Source organism: Labrus bergylta, chromosome 8, assembly GCF_963930695.1.
Source record: "Labrus bergylta chromosome 8, fLabBer1.1, whole genome shotgun sequence".
NCBI lineage: Eukaryota > Metazoa > Chordata > Actinopteri > Labriformes > Labridae > Labrus > Labrus bergylta.
In genome coordinates this window covers 23,775,582-23,798,679 of record NC_089202.1, presented here as the reverse complement: position 1 = coordinate 23,798,679, position 23,098 = coordinate 23,775,582, and the positions used below count along the sequence as shown (strand labels likewise).

The following is a 23,098-nucleotide window of genomic DNA, read 5'->3' as shown; positions in this document are numbered from 1 at the left end:
TGTCTACATGCTAAGCAGGCTCTTTTTCAGCGAACAACTTCCTGTATCCTTCCTGAATGCTTGACGGTGTTATTTGACCATGCAGCTGAATTGAAAAGCTGGAAACAAGCCAGGAGACATTTTGAGCGTGGGCATGTGTGAGAAAAGAGAGAGACAGCGAGATGGCGAGGGATGACGCCCCAATATCACATTTTTCAAGGAGACTTCAACGCACTCAACCTGAGAGCAAATTCTGCCTTCGTTTAAAGAAGAGGTTTTATGTAAGTCAGAGTTGGACCGTGGGAGGGGAGGGAGGAAGGGAGGGACCACATGAAGGAAGAAGGCGAGCACAGCGAGCGAGGATGTGCTGGTCGTCTTGGCAACCCAGCTGAGTGGTAAACGGAGCAGATGCGGCGCTGACATGTCATTCCATCACACGCACGCTTCCTCGCTCAGCCGTCCACAGGGACACAGTCGTGCTTTAGCGGCTAGTTCCAATTTTCTTTTCTTTCTTCCTCTCTCCCTCCTCCTCCTCCTCCTCCTCTCCTGCTGCTCGTCTTCTTAAAAAATGTCTTTTCTTGTTCACTGGCTCTTTACCTCCCCATTCCAGCCTTCAGCCCGTCCCTCCTTCTTCCTTCTCCTCCTCCCCTCCCCCCTCCTCCTGCACTTCGCCGAGCGCCTCCAGCTGAATCATGCCTCGGCTTTGACATTGTGCAACTGATTTTTTTTTCCTCTTTCTTTCTTTGACAGTCATGAATAAAAAAAAAAACAAGTCAGCCAGGTTGAATGTCCTGATTCACTTGTGATTACAATAAATGACAAAACAACCAAGCAGAATTGTACTAACAAGAACTGCCTGTGTATAAAAAGCATGATGTAGTACTGAAAAGCTCCATTGTTGTCCTGTGGAAGCCCTAAGCATCCATCCAGTCATTTCCTTTTATTTATAGTTTATGGTTAAGATCAAGACCTATCTTCTGTATGTCTTTCTAAAACACATAAATAACTAATTATCACTGGAAAACCTGTTTTATTATCCTGAGATAACATGGATAAATGACTTTCAAAGACAATCTTTTGGAATCAATTTCCTTCCTCTGCAAGTCTCTCTTCCTGTAGATTCATAGACCGAAAATCAAATTGAAAATGACACCTCATATGGGACAAAAAACTTTCACTGTCAAACTTATTTTCCACATTTAAAGAACCCTTTGAATGACTTGGATATGTAGATCACCTTGTTCTTTCTTGTCTCCAATAAAACCTCCCACGTGTCCCACAGGCCTTCCCACAATGTTGTTTTCCTCCCAAACCCATCCTTATCTCCATCACTGCCGCTCACCCCAGCCGCATTTAAAGCGTGGTCACAGCAGGGCGGGAATACAGCAGTTTTAACCTTGGTTCAGCACCTAGCCACATGATAAAGCACTAACAAATGCTCTCTATATTTACCTGATTAGTCTGGCCCAGTGGGGTGAGATAGGACGAGGCAAACAGAGAGTATTTTACTTACACAAAGTGACAGTGGTGCAGATGGGGTTGTGGTCCTCTAATAAGACCCCCTGATGATTTTGATGAGGACTAATGGAGGTTGAGAAGGGAGGGGAAGAAGGTTGACAGTTCAGTTCCTCGAGAGCTGTTGGACAGCAGAGGACACTCAGCAGGAGGTACTTAGTAAACTAAAAATATTTTTTTTAGTTTGTAGCTGAGGAATCAACAATGCTAAAGCAAAAGATTTGATGTCTTGCAATCAAAGATTTTATTGATAAGCTTTAAATCTAATCAATTATCAGGTGTTTTTATCAGTACAGACTAGGTATGGTAGTTAAAGGTCCCATATTATGCTTTTTCTGGTTTTATATGCTCTTTCGTGTGTTTTCCAAGTGTCCTGTGCGTGTTTAGGCAAAAATTTGTGTGTGTGTTTGCAAAAATTCAAAGTCCACGGAAACGCGGCTTCTCCTGTTAGCTGCAGCATTAGCCACATGTAACGCTCGGTTCTAGCCCCCCTCGAAAAAGAATTGTCAGTCCGACGTCATTGTCAGTGTGAGATCACTGATCTAAGCCCATTGGCTCGTTGTGGCAAGCCCAGCAGCTCATGTTGCACGCCCGTTAACTTCTGTAGCACGCCCATGATATGCCGTAGCCTGCGGTAGCACAGTAGTGCTAAGGTGCTAATGTTTATGCTCCCCTCGGACGGAGCCAGTGGCTGCATTCCCAATATGGTAAAAGAGGCGGGACATTTCCGAGAACCGTGCCGAGCAACTGACCAATAACGACAGAGCGGATCGGCAGACCAATCAGAGCAGACTTGGCCCACGTTGGGTCTAACAATGTGGGCTCAGCAGAGTGCAGCTGACGGACTCAGAGCGTAGAGGGAGCAAGTAGGAGCAGTACATGAAAACAGACACTTTTTTTAACTTTAGCTATTGTGAACGTACAAAAGTAGGTACATAGATTAAATATACAAACCCCAAAAAGGGCATAATATGGGCTCTTTAATGTAACAATTTAAATTTAAAGAGCACATATTATCCCCCTTCTCCACCTTTTCAAACAGTCCCCTGTGATCTAAATGAAACATCTGTGCTGTGCTTTGGTCAAAATATAACATGAATCAAGCATCAGAGGAGGTTTGTGACCCTGTATAAACCAGCTCTCTCAGAACGCTCCGTTTTGGTGTGTGTGTCTCTTTAAATGCAATGAGCCCCCCCCTGAGTTATCCACGTAGACATCACTCCTCTGTAGCGAGAATAAAAATGGCGGACCTGCGTAAAAGCTTTGTTCTAGGCTTGGGGTGGAGTCCATGGGTGGGATTTTTTTTTTACCAGAATCCCACTGTGACATCACAAGGAGAGCACATTTGAAACAGAGCATTTTTCTCTGTGTTGTAAGACTTATGCAGACCACAAACAAAGGACTGGATGGATTTATTTCACACTTTGCCAGTCGGTAGACACTCAGGTTACCCAAATATATGTTCAAAAACACTGTAGAAGTGGATTTTTCATAATATGTCCCCTTTAAGCTTAAGAGCATGTGTCCATGACCAGGGTTTTCTGTTGCACCAGCTGCACACATTTTCTTTACAGTACCCGTGCAGTTCAGCATTTTCAGCACTCAGCATCCTAAATGGTGTTGAAAGCCAAAATGCAAACTTTGACATTTCAAAATGGTAGTCGACAAACTAATGGGTGACATTGGAGTGGCTACATCCACATCAATAGACTAGCTAATGTAGGATTCAACAACTTATCCCTGAAAATGTTGTCGAAAATTATCAGAGACTTTCCTTTGAAAAATTGACGAAATATTATTTATATAGAGTCACCTTCTCTCAAAACTTTCCACAACAACAGATGGAGGCTGAAAAAAAGGAGCACAATGAGCAGAGAGGAGAACTTAGTTTAAACAAGGTCTTTGGAAGGTTGGAGGGAGAGCAGCAGGAAACTGGACCGAAAAGCCTGAGAAGTGGATTGACGGGATAGGGCACACCACCGTGTTTACTGAATAATTTAGCATAAATCCTAAATTTGCATTAGACAACTCTTCCTTGGAGCAAACCATATTTTCTCATGCAATAAATGTGGAGATTGAGGGAAAGCTGAGTGAACTCAGCGGGGAGAGGTGAATCTGAGGCAATAATGCCGGTAGAGGACAGGAGAGGACGGTTTGGGCCACTGGAACCTTTTTCCATAATAAGTCTGGACAATAAAACAAGAGCTTTTATAGTGCCTACAAAACAGAACCTCATTCCAGCAAACTGTCTCATTACTCTGAGGGCTTTTGGAGGGAAAGGACAAATACTGGTCAGATCGAGAGCAAGATTAAACAATGGAATGAGTTTTTAAATGCTGATAGAGAAGAGCAGACACTCAGCATTTGAATTATCTGATGGTCCTGAATGCTCTGGATTTGTTTGGACCAGAGAAGGTAGGCGGTTTTAAGGCACCCCCACACAGCCGTTTTGGAAGCCCCTCTGTTTGCCAGATATGAGAGCAGTTATCAGGTCAAACCAACAGGTGTTGCAGCGATGGAAGCGGGCAAGAGAACTGGTTCAGATAGAAGTGATTGTACCCGACCTAAAAAGCCTCTGCATGTTTCTAATAAGCTCCACGAGCAGAAACGTGCTCAAACTAGGATCAATGTTGGAGATGCTTTAGAAAAATGGAGAGAGGTTAGAACACAGAAAGGTTTACAGACCCATGCAGAGCTGGCTAAACACTGAAGCTTCAGTGTCCAACACATGGCAACCTGTGTGAGCATCGACTCTAGAGAGGAGGGGGCGGGGGGGAAACAGCTCTCTACAATGTTTAGAATTTGGACTGAAATACATATTGTAAAAGCTACATGTCAGAGTGATATGTGTAAATCTGATTTTGACAACCTCAGAGAGAAAGGGGCCTGGACCCCATGCTTGGAACCAACGTGATAAATGATAAAACGTACTTATTACACAGGCAATAGAATTAATTTTGTAGGACATGAATATTGGACAAATGTTTCTTTAAACAGAGAAGCAGCAAACTGACATCCTGCTGCTACAGCTGGCCTTCCAGCGTCACTGTTGATGCCTGGCTTTGCTTTGCTGCTGATTGAGAGCATGTGAGACATGTTCATCAGATGGGAATGAGATGATGAAAAATAAAACCGGGTATGAAGCCTGGAGGTCTGCGCTGCAACGTGTTCAGAATGTCTGAAAGATTTAGAAACTCAGCAGCTGCAGCTCGCCAGCGTAAACCCCCCCCGCCCCTTCCAAAAAAAAAAACAGAATAGATAAGATAACAAAAAGAAACTGACGATACAATCCAGGCCACCTCCATCTGACGGCACTCACATTATTATTTTAGGTCAGATGCCTTTTTGTCTTTCATCAGCCAGCCTGCTAGATTTCCCCGAGGCACCGGGTCTTCTGCAGCACATTCAAAACAAACCAGCTTAAATAAAATATCACTGCATCATGAGCTCCCATTATGCAGATGGAACCAGTACAACCTCATTAGTAACCGCAGTGGGGATAAAACTATCCCATTCAATCAGCCAGTAATGCTAAATCCCCCGATCTGAAAACTGGAAAGACTTTTAAAAAATTACAACATGATCATTGTACTCCATTTGGCATCAAAAGGACTAGACTGATTACTACTACAGTAATAATAGTTGCATATTTTCAGACATTTTGGTCGGGCGAACTGGTTATTTTCACAAAGCTGAGGCAATGTGGGACAGCTAAAAAAGATAAATATATACCAAATATGTCCAAAGCGATGATCATGTATCTAAAAGAAAAACAAAATGGCAAATTACAAGTGCACTGTCAACACAAATGGTCTCAATCTTGGTTACATCAGACGGGGTTGGCTCTTTATTTCCACATTTGGTTTGCATTAATGTCCCCTAAAAACGTACTTACTGTTGCAAATAAACAAAGAAATGGCTGGCATTGATAAAGACAGGCTGGTTAACACTGTAAATGACCCAATCACCATGAGGATCTCTGGACACCACTGTGCCTGAAAAACCTATTAGAATAAACCCCCAAGACCCTGGAGAGCACTCACAATCCCATAAACTGCAAACCAATCAGTGTTTTGCAGATGTGGCCCTCGCTTCCAGTCACTAGAACGATCAAGGATTTTTGGGTCATGGCTGTCAAGATGTTCAAGTTTCCCTGGGGCAGGATGAACCATGGTTACCTAACAAAGAGGTTTTGTCAGTTAGCTTTTTATTAATCATAACCGATTCCTGTACAATTTGTTGTGTAATATGAAAATTAAAATTAGCCCGAGGGAGCCGACCACCGGTGTTGAAGCCGAAAGAAGCCAATGCGAAAATGCAAAAAACTGCAGTTCCAGGAGTGTCCACCAGAGGCTGGCTCCAAAGGCAGAGGAAGCCCCATTAGGTCCCATATTCAAGTGTCCATTTTTACAGCAGGACTAAACATGTTTGCAGCCTTGCATGTAACTAAACTGCTGCAGTATGCTCTTAAGTTGACGTTGCGATTCTGTCCCAACAACACATAGCATTGATATAAAGGTGAATATGTTTATTATAGGGTCATATATAACTGACACTTCTACTTTTGCATCATTCTCTTTAGTCATGTCATACCTCAGGAAACACGCCCCTTGCCGTCTGACAGGCAAAGTCTCCAGCTGTGAACAACCACATCACGAGAATATCAAGGGCAGTCCTCTTGAATTTCACTACAGATTCTCTCCTCAGCGAGTCAACAACGGCCAAAAACAAATGTGTACATGTGCATTTGTGTGTCAACAAATAAATATGTCAGGCCAGCCTAGCACCGGCAAAATCAAAGTGTGTGTGATTGTGTGTCTTTTTGTCCTTCTCTGCACTCATAAATCTCTGGTTTGTTTGACCTCTGGCCTGATTCCATGACCCAACGCTCTTTGACTTGGAAGCCATCCCTAATACACACATAATCCTGCGAGCACGTGTGTGTGTGTGTGTGTGTGTGTGTGTGTGTGTGTGTATGTTGGGTTGGGTGCGGAGGTTTATATCAGTGTGTTTCCATGATGTGATCATGAAATCTAAAATGGATACAAACGGTTGTTAGTGTTCAAAACTTCTCCTTAATTACATCAAGCTGCAGGACTCACACACACACAAAGGCACACGCACACACACACACTCGCACACAAGCTCGCACACTCACATTAAACCCGACCTGGCTCGCCCGAGTCCTTTCCATACTGGCAATCGTTTTAAAGTTCTGACTCATTCTCTCTCTCAGTTTCTCCTCCACCTCCTCTCATTCTCTCTGTCCACCTCTCATCTCTTTCTTCCTGTGTTTCTCTCTTTTATTTTCTGTTGACACCCTCGCTCTCCCTTTCCTCTCCGTCTCTCTCTCACTCCTTTCCTTTGCTCTCAATATCCGATAAACACTCAGAAACATAAACACCCTCTCCCCTTTTCTGTCCTCTCTGTGTTCCCCCTTCCTCTGGTCTCTCATCTGTTTCTCCGAATAAGGTCGTCAGTCCTGCAGCTCCAGAGCAAGAAGCGATTTACGACACTAACGCTGTCAGATCCCGTTAGTCCGAGGGACAGGGGAGCCAACAGAGGAGATACCTTAGATAGCTTCAAACGAAAGGGGAGATCACATGGCAGTGTGTTTATACAGACTGACTGAGTTAAAATCCCCCAGAACTGAATGCATTTATAAAGGAGGCTTTTCATCTTGTCTCAATTTATGTGATTCCTTTTGCAGTCTCTGTTTTGGACACAAATAAATTCAGGAAGTGACGATTTTAAAACACGTGCTGCGGCTAAACCTGCAGCGGACTGAGAGTGTGTGGGACAGCTGAGGCTCTGTGATTTAAACTCCGCAGTATTTCCCTCCTAATCTCCATCCAGATCATTTTATTTATGCTCCTCTGGTTTGTGCACTCATGATGACCTCCTTTTACTTCATGGTAGTGACAAACAGTTTTTGCTTATATTAAAACCGTTTCAATTGGGCCATTTCTGCCTTTATTGCATAGGACAGCTGAAGAGAGACAGAAAACATCGGGAGGAGAGAGTAGGGGGATAACATGCAGCAAAGTGCAGAGGTCGGACTTGAACCCACGGCCGCTGCGACGAGGACTACAGCCTCCGCACTTGGGGAACATGACACAACCAAGCTACAGGACACCCTGGCTTTGTCCATCTTCAAATACAGTCTGTGGTTCACACGTGCACAAAACTCTTGCCAAACATTTTCAGGGTGAGCTGCTCTATAGCTGCATGCACTGATGTCTCTCAGAAGCAATTTGGATTTTGATTTCAGAAATACTTTTTTATTTTTAAAAAGACGCTTAAATTTCCTCTTTGGGGGCTCTGGTAGCCTGGTGGTTAGTGCACGTGCCCCCATTTATGGCTCTATCAACTGTCCTATCACTCAAATAAAAGCCAAAAAATTAACCTTTAAATTTCCTCTTCCTATAATACCAAATAAAGGCCGACTTCGAAAAAACAATAGAGACTACGCTTCCCGTAATACAACTTGGTAAGGATTTCCTTCTTCTCAATCAAAACTATTCAATTAGAAAACTTAATACTGCATGATAATGATGCTTGCTGAGCTTAATGAGTATTTGGTTGTTTGTCCGGCAGTCAGCTTTGTGAAAAGCTCTGCAGCTGACACCGTGCATCAGGCATAAATCTGGCTTAGGGTGAAACTCACACCGTGTCGACGTGTCGACTGGACCAGAATAAAGCATTTGATTTGTGCATGTTTCCTTTGTATTCTGTTGGATTAAACAAAAGCTCCAGTGTTGTCATTCATGTGTAAGAAATATTGCTTTAGTGCAAATGTGGGTAGGAAAATAAAACTCTTGTGTACAGTATGTATCCTAAAATTCTTTTCACACCTCTAATATGTCTTGAGGTTACCAGTTTGTTGAGAAAGGTGTGCTCCCCGGCCCTGCAGGTACATATTTCTGCCTGTAGGAAAGAGATACGACATGCTGGTCTCAGGTCAGTAAACAGCTCTTCAAAGGGTCATGTGTTTTACTGCAGAGGGCTAAAGGGCGGCACATTCATCCTGCTGTAATTGAATCGGCCTTGATGTATGAAGCAGCTCCAGTTGGGCTGCACGCACCAACACTCAACACACAAATACACACAGTGAATACACACAAGGACTCACAGATCCACATGTGCATGCAAACTCATGTTCCTCATGTGCATTCAGATATACAAATCATGCCCAAAACACACACACACACACACACACACACACTCACACACAGGAACATATTGGAGCTCATCTGTGCCAGCGCTCCAGTGACCCATATTGCTCTCCTGCCCAGCAGTGCAACGCCTCTCGGGTCTCTCTGCAGCCTCGTCTGACTGACTCACACTCAGGAGTTTCATCACTGCTAATATCTGCTGACTGGGGAGCAAAATGTGCCCCAAATATCTGGATCATGTCGTCTGCTTAGCAAGATTCATTTTGCAGTACAACTGTGCGAGGAAAGCCAAAAAGATTTATGTCCATTTGTGGAGAAAGCTGGCCATCTCTCTAACTTTTCAGAGAAAACAAACCTCTTAAGCTTGTCAGTATTTGCTGTAGTTTTGTCTCTGATGTTTTGGATGTGTGTGTGCGTGTGCGTGCAGCTGTTGGCCGACTGATATTTTTCTCCATCAGCTCCAGTCAGGGTGCCGATTGTCACTCCTGCATACATTTGCATTCAAATCATCGCAGCTGCTCACTAATTGGTAGCCTCCTCTGACTGATTGGTCGGTTAATTTATTTCATGATTATGGGGAATCTGTATGTGAAATCATTCTGAGATGTTGAGCCTGTGTTTATGTTTAACGATAGCACACACACACACACACACACACACACACACACACACACACACACACACACACACACACACACACACGCACACACACGCACACACACACACACACACACACACACACAGAGAAAACTCTCAAATCACATCAAACAATGATAGATCTCATCAGTCTCTCCTCCAGGTGTTTGTTAGAGATAAGATTGCTTTTAGTGCAGCCTCTTTTTCAGCTACTGTTGGTATATATGCAGATCTTTATGCGTCTTGCTTGATGGATTGCTTCCAGTACGAATGCTGACCATCAGAACAAAATGGTGGCTGTAGACAGAAGTTGTGACACATCAACCAAATGTTTAGATATGTTGTTCCTGACATTTACCTTTTCCTCCTCATTGTTTTGCTCATAGAAGTTGAAGCAGAGATGTTATATCATCTGCTTCAAGCGAGGTATCACCATGAGTAACTAAAGAAAGCTGAGAACATAAATTAAAACTGTTTTCTAGTTTGTTAAAGTCTTACCCAGCATTTTGCATTTTTTTGACTGAGGCTGAAATGCAGCATAATTAATGTAATCTGCATGTTTAACAAAACAGAAGTTGATGGCAGACGCGGTGCCAGGATTCCAGTTTTCTAAGTAATTTAGCTGGGCCTGTTAATATCAGAAATTAAAACTGCTTCCCCTTCTTACCAGGGGCGTGTCCAGACTTTTCTGACTGGGGTGGCCCAACCCAGGCTCTGACTTATGCAGGGGTGGCCTGCAGTGTGATGTGAGCATAAACTCAGCAATAAACCAATAAATATACCTCAAGATAATGGCAACATTAGCTTGATTTATTAATGACACAAAAATAAGATGTTCAAAGTTCCAATTTAAAGTACTTAAAAATGTGCATGCTAACTCCTGCAGTCTAACTTTCAATGTTCTGGTCCTGACACATTACCAGTTAGTTCTTTGCAGGTAAGACAGAGTTCATTACTTTCCTATGAACCCGTCTTATGAAACAAATTTTCAAAGTTTTTGTTTCAAATTTAAAGTAGAAAAAAAAGAAAAGATTCACTCCAATACAACATTTCGAAATTAGAAAAAGCTATCCTAGACAGCATACCCTCCCCCATCAGCTGTAATCCTGAACACACAATCGTTCTCGGATCAGACCTGGATTTTTTGATCAACAGATGCACTGTGGGGCGTCGACTTTCAGATGCATTGGCAGAGAATTTATATGGCGCGTAAACTCCTCTGGGGCTTAAACCATATTATCATAAATAGTCCTGTTAATCCGTTGGACTTTTGACCTCCACCTAGATTCATCGCCATCGCAGCACCATTAGGTGGGTGGTGAGGAAAGTTGTGGATGCAGTTTGTGGCTTTAAGCTTGTTAGTTAGCGTAATCCTGTATATAAGTTACATTAGTGTGCAAGAGGTAGTCTGTTTTGGGGTTCTCCCAGAGTACACAAATTGTGTTCAGCAAAGTCCACAATAAGCAGTGTCAGTGCAGCTGGTAGCTCTTTCTCATAGGAACTGTTTTCACCATGTGGGGTTTGCACTCCTGCTAGCTACTGGTACCGTAGTTGAGCTTTTAGCCTACGGTAACGTTGATATTTGTGTTGGACCGACCACCAATTTGTCTACGGCCATGCTGCCCTACTCTTCCAGTCGCTTGTTATCTTTAATTGAGGAGTCTTTTTAATCAATGCTTTAACTTAGGTGTGGGAGCAGGACCACATATGCACCTTCAACCACCTGTTAGGCCTACTTGTACCTAGTCATCCCACACCTAACCCACTCTGTGTCTCAGTTTTTCGACCCACCCTCCCTTCCTTCCCCTCCATCCCCCATCCTTCCTCATATCTTCATTTTCACCCTGCCGATGCCTCTGCTATGCGTTTTTCCAAGTCTAGGAACGGTCTGAGCCAAGATCAGCTTGGGTAGAAATCCGCCTGAGCCAAAAACCCCATGCCAAGTCTCCCTCTGCCCCACCTTCAGTCCATCCTACCAGACCAGCCTAACAAACAAAATCCTCTTCCTACATCCGAGTCATCCAAACATTCAAAAATACCATCCTTTCATTCAATATTTAAAATGCATATTCTGACCTCATAAGGGAGAGTAAATGTTCAAGCTTGGTCCACATTGCTATGTATTCCAACACTCTGTGCATTGAAGAAGCCGCTACATAAATAAGTGAGGGCGGATTTCTAATCATGTCAGTGGATAATGGTGGTACACTTGTGCCCATGGCGGCATGTCTCAGCATTTTTATATTGGTTGCACAAGTATGGGGGATGCAGACAACTTTTTTGATATTCACCAGATTTAGTTAAGATATCAAAGGGGGCTGCAGGAATTTTCTCGGTATCTGTTCATGTATTTGCTCGCACTATAGGGCCAATGGGTTTTTGTGTTTTGTGTGTGCATGACAAAAGGAAAACCAAATCCCACAATATAAAACAGGATCTCAGCGCACACTCTGGCAGAAGTTTGGATGTTTCCTCGTAAAACTCTCTCGTTAAAATAACAATAATGCGCTGGTTTGTATATTCCGCACTGAGCTTTTCCACATGTGAGAGAGCACAGAACATTATAAATCTAGAGTTTCACGGAGCCGTGCACATCATGTGACAGAGCATTTTATTTTATATGCTGGTGTCTGATTGCTTTTAAGAACCAACTGCTATAAGCCATGAGGAGTTCCCCTTTCCTATTATTTCCGTGTATTTGACCAGCATGAAAAGTGTATATTATCTATGAGCTGAATTGATGGTTTAATATTTTTAATGCCAATGCTGAATTTGAGTGCCATGTTTTTTGCAATGTGGGTTTAAGGTGTTTTTGTCTCGTCTTACCTGCAGAAGACTCCCATGCCCTCCAGCAGGTAACACTGTCCATTATTGAAGCAGTAGTTTGGCAGCATGTCGCAGGGCGAGCGGCAGCTTCCGTTGACCATCTGATAGCCAACGCGGCATCCGCCCATCCCATCTGACCCGTCCACCGGTGCAGCTGCTGGAGGCGCCCCCACAGGGATGTTTGGAACTGGAGCCCCTGCACCAGGAAGTGCCGCCCCTGGGTTGAATGAGCCCGAACCAGGGGCCCTGGGCTTGGAGCGAGCAGGAGACCCAGCAGCGAGCCGGAGGTCTTCATCCGTCTCGTAGGCGTCGGTGGTTGTGCTGTAGGTGTACTCGTCAGCAGTCGGGGACACGCCATCCTCGTACGGGGTGAGGTAGTCGTAGTTGTCCGGCATCGCCCAGGAGGTAGGATCTCCAGCCTGCAGCTCATGGGCCAGTGATGAAGGAGAGGGTGGGGCCAGGTCGAGGCTGCGCCCACGGGAGGAAGGGTCGAAAAAGTCCACGTGGAGGATGTCAGGGTTGGAGGGGTTGGTGGCAGGAGGGGCAGTGGTGGTGAAGAGGCGATCCAGGTCAAACACGGCTGTGTCCTTGGCGTGAATCCAAGGCGGGTCAGTGTGTGGAAGACGCTCCTCCTCCTCCTCTTCCTCAACCTCCAACACCTCCGATTCGCGTGGGCTGCCGGGTAACAGGTGCTCCGTCTCAGCAGAATCAGGGCTGAGCCGAGGTGGAGCCGCCACTCCCACCTCCTCCACCGCGGGAACCACCGATTCACCGAACATGCCACTGCTCTGATCCTCCTCCTCGCCTGCGCGGGGCATCCGGCCCGCCCTCGGGGTCACAGTGCTGACCGCGTCAGGATTGGCTGAGACACTAACTCCATTGACCTTGTCAGGCCCCTCCTCCTCGTTAAGCAGCGAGGTAGCATTGGCCACACTCGCCGTCTCAGTGGCGTTGGTCCCAACAGTGGTTCCTACAAAAATCAAAGAAAAACAGTTTTTTTTATTACAGATGATCAGTTTGTTGAAAAGCTTTCTGTGGAGGGAAAACGCTTAGTTATGCAGCCCATAGCTTCCAGATCATTAATTATTACTTTGCATTATGAATATTTTAAACTATCAAAGTCGAATCATTGAAAACCAAGCCTGATAGACGGATTGTGAGACCCTGAGCACGAGTTTAAACTCACACAAACCTGAATAAAGGCTAAAAGAGACAGATTTATTTCACAGGGATAAACAGAAACAAGTCAAGATGGTTTTGACTCAGATTACACAGCACGGAGTGTATCGACCAGCTCAGGAGAAACTCGTAGCTCTTGGACCGGTTACCAGAGTGCACGGCTCATTAATCAGATGGCGGCCGGTTTGATTTAAAGCACCAACATTGTCAAACACCGACTCTAAGATATTGTACTAATAAAACTATGGATGGGAGACTAATTTTGGTATCGGGTCAGATATTGAAGTAGTTTATGTATCGGATATCTGACAGATGGATGGTCATAGACAAAACTTTCACTTTTGTGCCAGTTTTGAACGTCTTCTTAACATTTTGAGCGTCTTTTCATCGGGTGCCACAGGTGCTCACTGGGATCTTTTCTGGTTGACCACTTTTACTGAGGGGGCCAAACTGGGGCCAGTTGTTTTGTCAGAGAGGAACATTAAACCCAGGTGAAAAATAGACAAAGATGATTGCTTTAAAATATATAAATATATTATGCCAAAAATAGCGCACATCATTAAATTTGATTTATATTTCTTTCAGTAAAAGTATTTAATACTAGATTGTGAGTCCGGTTGTTGAGTCAAATACTGTGTATGGTCACTCCTTTTGGAGGGGTGGCCACAGGGGGGACCAAACTTGGTGTTACAGGGGCACTGGCCCCTGTTGGCCCCTGCCTAGAACCACCCTTGATGGAGACCGAGGGCGCACTCACACTAGGACCAGTTGTCCCGAACCATATTGCCAAGTGTGAATGCGCCCCAAGAGGTTACTGTGTGGCTCGCTCTCATTTCCAGATGTTAAGACATTTCTGTTAATCTCATTGTTAGAAAATAAACGTTTGTTTTTCTGACACCTCGTACAAATTGAACTTAGAAAACATCTCAAATGGAAACACAGGAGCTAAAAATGTAAAGCCAATATTTACCAAGAAAGAGACAGACTGGGCTGTTGAATGCAACAGCTGTTGTTATTTGTATCTGAACTACAAACACCAACTGGTTTGAAAAGACTTCTTCCAGCCTTATGAACGAGTGGTCCACCGCCACACAGTGACATCTCAGACTGGAGTCATTGAGCGTCCTGAGGCGGACAAAGGGGGCTCAAGAAGTATAACAAATTAAAACGAGACATGATTGGCTGTGTGCTTATCCCCCGGTCGATTACTTCATCCCGGGGCGGCTCGTTGAGTCATGTAGAAAGCTGCTTTACGGGCGCTCCCCCCTTTTGGATTAAAGGAATAATTCACTAATGTACTTGAATGGTGCAGAGCTGCAGGATTACGGATTATGGGGTATTGAGAGGGAAGGGATTGGGAGACGTTGGGGGTTTCCCTGCAGGAGGGGAAGTGATGATCTTGAGGAGTCAGACAAAGCAGGGTCTGGACAATTGTAAGAAAGAGGTACATATGTGCAGACGACACAGAAGATTTCCTCAAGAGCAAAAAATAAAGATCGTTTTTCTGTTGCTAATATCTTCTTAATGCAAACGAGCAAAAGCCTAACATGCACTAGATTTGAAAGAGACTTTGAAAAACTCATAAAAGATCTGAAATCTTCTCAGATTTAAGGACTTCTTTGAAGATTTTGCAAAGACTGGGTTTCATGCAGGATTGAACCAGATACACAGCTGCCCCTTTGTGTGTCCAGTGGTTTGAGGTTTCTGCAGTGATTGAGGTCGTAACTGTAACTTAGTTAACATAGTGAGCAAGCAGTCAGATAGAAAAATTTCCCGTCTTCCCTACCTCAGACTGTGAGACTATGCCATAACAGCGAGCTTTTTAATGTCTCATTCAGTGAGGACGCAGTGACGCCAGGATTGCTGCTGAACAATAAAACGAAGGCAACGTGATCAGACAACAAACAAGCTCGTCATGTGAGGGACTGTGGTTTTGATTTGAGTCCTCTGTTAAAAGCCATATTGGTAGGTATTGAGTTCCAAAGCTTTGCCTCCTTTGCAGAGAACAGGACTGCCCAATGGATGTCTCGTACATTGGGACAAGACAATCACCACTGACAGAGGCTCTTGTGATCGCCCTAAAGGCCCTGACACACCACGTCTTGGCCAAAAAGTTGCACTTGAACACACCACAAAGACTACAGCTGACGGCCAACCACCACGTACATTCTGCTCATACATGAGAGGAAATAACTCTCCATGCCAGCAGGGGGCGGTAGTCCGTTGTTATGATACGAGAAGATAATTTTCACACCGCTGTCGCTCACCACTCGTATTATAGGTAGTCTACTAATGGAGAATAATGTCTGATAAAAAGTTGAAAATGGCGCTGGCGTTGTCAGCCCCTTTGTCTTTTAGTGGAAAAAGAAAAGAAGAGGCGGAGGAGACAAATAAGAAGAAACCGCACTAATGGGTGAAAGCATGGATACTACAACGGCATGCTGAAGGGGCTTTCCTGAACCTGTGAGGAGAGCTGGAGAAAAATGAAACCTCCAAAGTGCCAATCAGAGAGATTCCTCTCACCGATCGTGCCGATATGACGAATTGGCTGAAAAAAAAATTCAACACACACACACACACATGGCAATATCTGCCCTTTGATACAGTTTGTTAACAGGCAGGAGCAATAGACTCATAAACTATCTGTTGGCCTTTTCAGGGACGTGATGTAATGGTTCTGGATTGTGTTTTATTGGAAGTCATTGTTCATTGTGTTTCCGTCGGTTACGTGGTTACTGCCGGCTCGACAACAAATTGCCCTTTAAGGATAATAAAGGTATCCTTGATCCTTGTGCAGAAATCATTTTAATCCAGTGAAGAGCTCCTCTGTTCAAACCAGCGACATTTCATTTCATAGTCCTGAACACAGCGAGTGTGCTTTACTCGACTGCATCGTCAGGCTTCTGTTTCTACGGCAACTCGTTTAGCTTTGAGGGACGAAGAACTATTTCTATGAAATCTTTCACTATCTACATTTTGGTCTTTTAGGAGGACAGACGTCTGAGATATTCCTGTGTTTCACTCACTGTAAATAAATAAATGTAAGTACTCTGGGTCGTATAAGGAGCTTTTGGTAAACAGCCTTGGCTAAACAACATATGTGAGTGTATCTTTGAGGATCTTTGCTGATAATCTCTGACCCTCTGGGATTTAATCTGTCTGTCTCTAAACGTCCCCTCAATGCTCAGCGAGGCTCCATTTACTCAAGCGAAGACTTAAGTTTTTATAACCACATCTACAAAAGTTTTATCACTCGCATGTACAGTATGTCTGATTATGCAACAAACAGAAATAATGGCCTAAACCAAAGCAGTGCAGCATTTTCAGCGCTCGCCATCCTGAGGGATGAAAGGATCCCCTCAGGATGCGTCAGCTGTCTCAGTCAAAGAAATTCAACCTAAAGAACAGCGCTCCGCTCATCCATGTCACGTCTCCCTCACCGGCCAATCAAAATCAAGCAGGGGCAGGCTCAGTGAAACTATTATCGTTTTACTTCAAGGAGCAATATGTACCTCTGCAGTCTGAATTCAAAACATTGTAGAGAGCTGTAGACAATCTGTTTTACTTAGCCTAAATAAAATAAATTGTTTATTTAGGTAAAATGACTGCGACGATGACGCTAATTATTCTGCGATTTGCTGTTATGTGTAAGCATCAGGCTGACAAACTAAGACGTACTGAGAAATTTCGAGGGCATATAAAAAAATGTTTTCCTTCCCCAAATAAAACCATTGAACACCTGTGAGTGACGCTGTCATCATTAGGCATGAAGTTGTTATTTTATCCACGAGCGGCTGACAGGTGGAAGGCTCCGCTTTGTTGAAGGTGTTGTTTCCTGGCGCAGCAGCATTCAGCTGCGTCTTTGATGCCGGGGTCGTTCAGGGGCTAATCCCTGCAGCAGCCACACAATCCATCTCTGTTTTACACATCAACCCAGCAGCCCGGGACGACATGCCAAAAACCAGGATCCCACACTTACTCATGTGGTAAACAGGCTTTAGTTTAACCACACTCAGATTGTTTTCACACTGAATGATTGATGAAAACCAGAAAATCAGGATTCAGCCCCACACATTACAATCCCACTCTTAAATACACATAAGAACAACGATGCTGTCCTTCATTGGCTTTAAATCTCGCTCACATTCAAACCCGTCAGGATCACACTCGCTACGTGACAGTTTGTCATGCTGTTTAGTTAAATGTCATGGGGAAACAAGTCAGCCTTAAACACAACTGACTCTTCTCATCCTGCTGCTGCTGCAACAGTCGGATGAATACAAACGCACTCGCACTCTGGAAAACAGACACTAATGGCCGCCACACAAGGAATGGGAATGACAGGGGGTGACGGGGAGAGACGGTAACGAGGGACAGCGAGAAAGTGACACATCATGACAGAGAGGAGAAAAGTAGGAAGGGAGGATGTGACAAAAAGAGGACGACGGAAAGAGAAAGGCAGATCCCACTCTGTATCTGAGAGGAAACACTCGGCTGAGATCCTCAATCGACACGTCTGAAAATCAGCGGCCGTAACATCTCACACTGCTGCAGCAGTTATTATTATTTATTTTGATATACTTTATTAATTAAGAGGAAATTTGGGTTTTACACTCTGTTATTTTAGAGACATGCTTCTCACACACATGCACAAACAGGACCTGCTACACACTGCTACGCTGGGAGCGTGCCAGAGCAGTTGGGGGTTCGGTGCCTTGCTTAAGGGCACCTCGGCAGTGCTCGGGAAGTGATCTGGCACCTCTCCAGCTTCTAGACCAACTTCCCTATTTTGGTCCGCATCGGGACTTGGACCGGCGACCCTCCGGTTCCCAACCCAAGTCCCAAAGAACTGAGATGTGATACGATGCGATAAAATGCAACAACATGGGGCGCTGGTGGGGCAGTGGTTAGAGCGCGCGCCCCATGTATGTAGGCTGTGGTCCTCCAGGTTCAATTCCCACATGTGGCTCCTTTCCTGCATGTTACACTCCACTCTCTCTCTCCCTGATCAACGACTCTATCCACTGTCCTATCGCTCCATTAAAGGCACAAAAAGCCCCAAAATAAATCTTTAAAATAAAACAGATGCAACAAGATACAATGCGATGTGATAGGAAACGATACGATACATTACGTCTAACTATACAGTACGATAAAATGTATTATAAGATTCCATACGATATGATAGGATAAAATACTTCACTATAGGATACCCTACCAATCGATATAAGATATACAGTAAGATAAATTCTACAAATACAACAGCAACAACAGATTTCTACTGTTCATAACAAAGAGCAAATTACAGTTTGGTCTGCAAAGTAGACTTTCAGAAACCTTCAGAATAACCAAACAAACTCATAAATAGGTGGGTACCTAACACTCACACACTATCAGGACTCAGGCAGCGCGCTGTGGGAGCCCTCAATGGTGTCAGTCTGCCAAAACCCTCACCGTGCACTTCTGGACAGAGCTCCAGTTAAGTGGAGATGTCTCCCTTTCACCGCCTCGTTAGCCTAATTGGATTAACGAGGAGAAACCTTCTGATGGACAGCTGGTTTAGGAGCAGTGTGGCGGCTCTGTGAAGGCTCCAGGAAGAACATTTTTTGGTACCGACTGCTTTGTTGTTCTCGTTGCTCTGATGCACCGCAGTTATTGTAGAAACCAGTCCGCACAGAATTAAGTCTTTGCTGTCCGTTTATTTTGGTTTAACTGGCTTTGATAAACGATTCAAAGTGCCATTAGTCATTCTGAATAAACAATAAACGTGCTGATGTGTCTTTCTCCCTTGGTTCTGTCTGATAAATATAAGGCAACGAGTCCAGACATGATTTCAAACAGACCAAAAACTCCCAAATCTGCAGTTCACTTTGGTTTCATGAGTCCACAACAGACCCGCTGAGCCACGATTTCAGTGATCACAATGCAGATTAAAATAAACATATTGGAAAATTAGCTTCTGAAAGACGAGTCAGATCCTTTTACAGTAATGAAAAAGAGCCAATATTAGATTCTGCCATTACACAATTCATTAAAAAGTCTGTCATGAATCAAAACGTCTGCTGGTTACAGCCTAAATGAGTACTGGAGAGGAGACAGGAAATAAAGTTGGTTTTGGAAAGTATCATCACTTTTTTCCTTAGAGTACAATGAGTTTTTTTAGTATTTTGAAGGGAAGCCATGTAAGTAGAAGATCTGTCTAAGTAGCAATGTGTCCACTTGGGGCAGCCTGCAAAAGACAAGAAATCCCAATTAACACCCATATTAAGCAGCAGGAGATTAGAATTTTGAACAGATGTCGAACTGCTTCATCGATGAATACAAACAAATGAAGCCAAACACAAAATAGAGATGAAGCATACGGGCTGGGGGATTTTTAAAACTTTGAATAGATCATTTTCTCCATAAAATGTTAGAAAACAATAAGAGGTGCCTTCTGCCGTTTGCTATTCTGCTTATCATGTTCGGAGTTGCGGTTGACTGGAGATGATTCCAGCTGTCATAGGCCAACAGGCAGGGTGTACCCCGGGATATTCCCAATGTGGCGCTCAAAAACTTGAAATATTCACTCCTCAAACATATGAAACAATTAAAAGAAGCAAATCGTCACATTGGACCTGTGGCGTTCTTGCTCCTTCATGTCAGTATTCTGCTCCTGTTAAATACCATCAGAAACTAATTTTAACTATTTGTCGGTATCTTTGATTATATCAAGAAAAATAACTATCCAGAACTCAATAAAAGACTAAATGAGACGGCAAAATTGATTTTTCAAGTTCATGAAACACGATCCTGCAATTAGTTATTCAAAACCACAAGGCTGTCCAAACCAACAATGATAAGCATCTTTTTCCCCCCAATTAGAGCTGCAGAGCTGGCAGACCAGGAAGTGTCGGGGTCGGGTCGCCTCAGGACAAGTCAGGTTCAGGGTGTCAGGCTCAGTCTGGGTCCATGGACGGACCGGCTGAGACCCAAATGAGACGAGACGGACGGAATAAAGGATTCTTTGTTTATTTTTCTCCCATGTTACATGAGGTAACCATGCAGTATGACATAAGGAGATTGTTAGTTTGTTTACATTGGTTACTGTGTGTGTGTGTGTGTGTGTGTGTGTGTGTGTGTGTGCGTGCGTGTGTGTGTGTGTGTGTTGTCTCTCTGCCAGTATAGCCCACTGGTAATTGGGGTGGCTTCCAGCTCCTCTTGTGAAGGGTGTGGATGGTCATAATGAGAAGACTTTGGCTCATCTACAGTGTGTGTGTGTGTGTGTGTGTGTGTGTGTGTGTGTGTGTGTTTGTGTGTGTCACACTGATTGTCCGGGGGTGATGGCGCCTCAAGGCCAAGTGCTGTTAGCCTGCGCTGGCGAGCCGCCGGCCCTCGGGCTTCGCCTTTTGTCCGTCGCAGATCAGTTTGGAGAGGGGAAGCCACTAAACCACCCACAGACCCGGGGCGCTCTGATTGGCAGTGACAGACTGTAAAGAGGAACCTGATTGGATGTGACAGTTAAGGCCCACCAGCCAGTTTGCTGACCTAGACTGGAGGGAGAGGGGGGGAGAGGGGGGGAGAGGGGGGGTAGGTTCCAGTAGAATAATGAGGCTTGATTGTGTTTTCTCTTTTCTAAATACTTAAAATGTAAGATCTCGTCAGCATATTAAATATGAACTGCAGTTACTTTATTTGTCCCTGAGGGGAAGTTCAGGTGAGAATACAAACACACATGCACAAACAGGACCTGTGGACATGCATTAAGGGAGAGATGTCAGAGTGAGGCGGCTGCTACACACTGCGCCCTACAGCTGTTGGGGTTTTGGTGCCTTGCTCAAGGGCACCTCTCCAGCTACCAGACCAACTTCCATATTTGGTCTGATCGGCACTTGAAACAGCAACCCTCCTAACCCAAGACCCTACAGACTGAGCTTGCTCCCTACCTTCCATCAAAAGGAAAAACACCAGTTCAATTAGTTTTTCTTGAAATATTAGATGCAACAATTTGGATTTTGATCATCATGGTTTTTATGATGATGATTTAGTTCGATAGTGACATTGATGATATTTTAGGTTTTGATGCTGATTAGAACTCTAAAGAACAGCTGTCGATGTTGTGCTCTGCTGCTGGTCACTTCCTGTCAGCACCTCCTGTGTGTCTGATCGGACTTAAAGCTGTTCGTTTGAACTTACTGACGTTGTCCCCTCCTCTCTAGTTCCTTGCTTTTGTTGATCTTCCCCTCAGATGTTCGTCACTTTGGATAAAAGCTTCTGCTCTGTGAATTGTAGAATTATAGATCATCCGGTAAAACACAATGGAATGAACAGACGGAAAGTTATGGTTGAATAGGTGTCGACCAAAATGGCCGAACTGAGCGCGGACAGGAGAAGAGATCAAGAGAGAGAGAGAGAGAGAGAGAGCGAGAGAGAGAGAGAGAGAGAGCCTCTTTAACTCACTCTCATTGATTTGAGCTTCAAATACCTAAAGCGACACACACACACACACACACTCTGGTTCCCACACTCACTCACTAATGAATAACACATGAGGCTTTTTTATCTTTACTTAACGCTGCTCATTAATATCGATATAAAGAGGAAATGCATCGCTCCGCATTTAGCTTTACACAGCGGCTCTCACTCCTCCTAAATCTCGTCATCTCTCACTCATCTTTTTCTCCTGGCTTGTTCGCCATTTCTCCTCCCCTCTTCTTCCCTCATCTCCCCTTCGTATCCATCAGATTCTGTTATTTAAATCCTTCTCTTCTCCTCCTCTCATCCTTTCACTTCTTCTCTTCTTCTTATATCGTCTGAATCCTTTTTTTCTCGACGTCTCTCTTTCGCTTCTCTTCTTCCTCTCTCTTCTGTCCGTCACATAAATCCTTTCATTTCTGACTCCACAGGTGGTGGGATGGTGGAAGGATGTGTTGCCATGGAAACAAGATCTGCATCCACATGCATTAAACACACATTTGTGCACAAGGGAAAACACACACACACACACACACACACACACACACACACACACACACACACACACACCCAACCCCCCACACACACACACTGACTAGTGATGTGTTTTATATTTGAAGAACCGCTTAATTAGGTTGAAAAATATGGTAAATGGAAACGGCAGGTAAAAGCTCATACAGCGCTTTTTACACCTACACATTCACACACTGATGGTAGAGGCTGCTGTGTAAAGTGACCATCAATATTAACTTGGGGTTAAGTGTCTTAAGTGCCAAGGACACATCGGCCATGTGGCTGCAGGAGCTGGGGATCGAACCTCCAACCTTCTGGTTAGGAGAAAACCAACTCTACCAACTAAGCCACCCCAAAAATACTGTTTAAATCTTGTGTGTTTGTGTATGACAACGAGTTCAGGCATGCACTTGTGTGAGGCGATGCATACGATTTAAATACGCTTAATTTGTGTGTATTTGCACATGTTTTATACATGCATGCTATGTGTGTGCATCCATGCATCTGCACCCACACAGGCGTATTTCTCCCCTCATGTTGACCTTTGTTTGTATGTTTCCACTCTCACGCGATCCTCTCCCCTCATTTACTCCCAGTATGAAGTGCATATGTGCATTATAAATATGTATATTACAGCTAATAAAAAAGAAATGTGGATCTGTGATACATTCCTCCTGAAAACCCAAAAGAGGACTGACCAACAGATAAGGAAACATCAGCTAAAAGAAGTAACGTCCACCACACTGTGAAGCTGAGACTGTGGTAACGCATTGTTGTAGATGTTTATTAGCTAGTGGGTTTAATAGAAAGGTAATTTTTTT

At 44.1% G+C, this 23,098-nt stretch overlaps 1 protein-coding gene across 12 annotated transcripts in view; it reads right to left on the bottom strand.

Moving 5' to 3' along the window:
- Nucleotides 1-23,098, bottom strand: part of cspg5a (chondroitin sulfate proteoglycan 5a) — a 49,964-nt gene that overhangs the window by 18,798 nt on the left and 8,068 nt on the right. For all 12 annotated transcript variants that reach the window (XM_065958377.1, XM_065958379.1, XM_020654078.3 and 9 more), the window contains exon 2: nucleotides 12,132-13,101. In XM_065958377.1, the coding sequence (XP_065814449.1) occupies nucleotides 12,132-13,101 (970 nt within the window). The remainder of the gene's footprint in view (nucleotides 1-12,131; nucleotides 13,102-23,098) is intronic.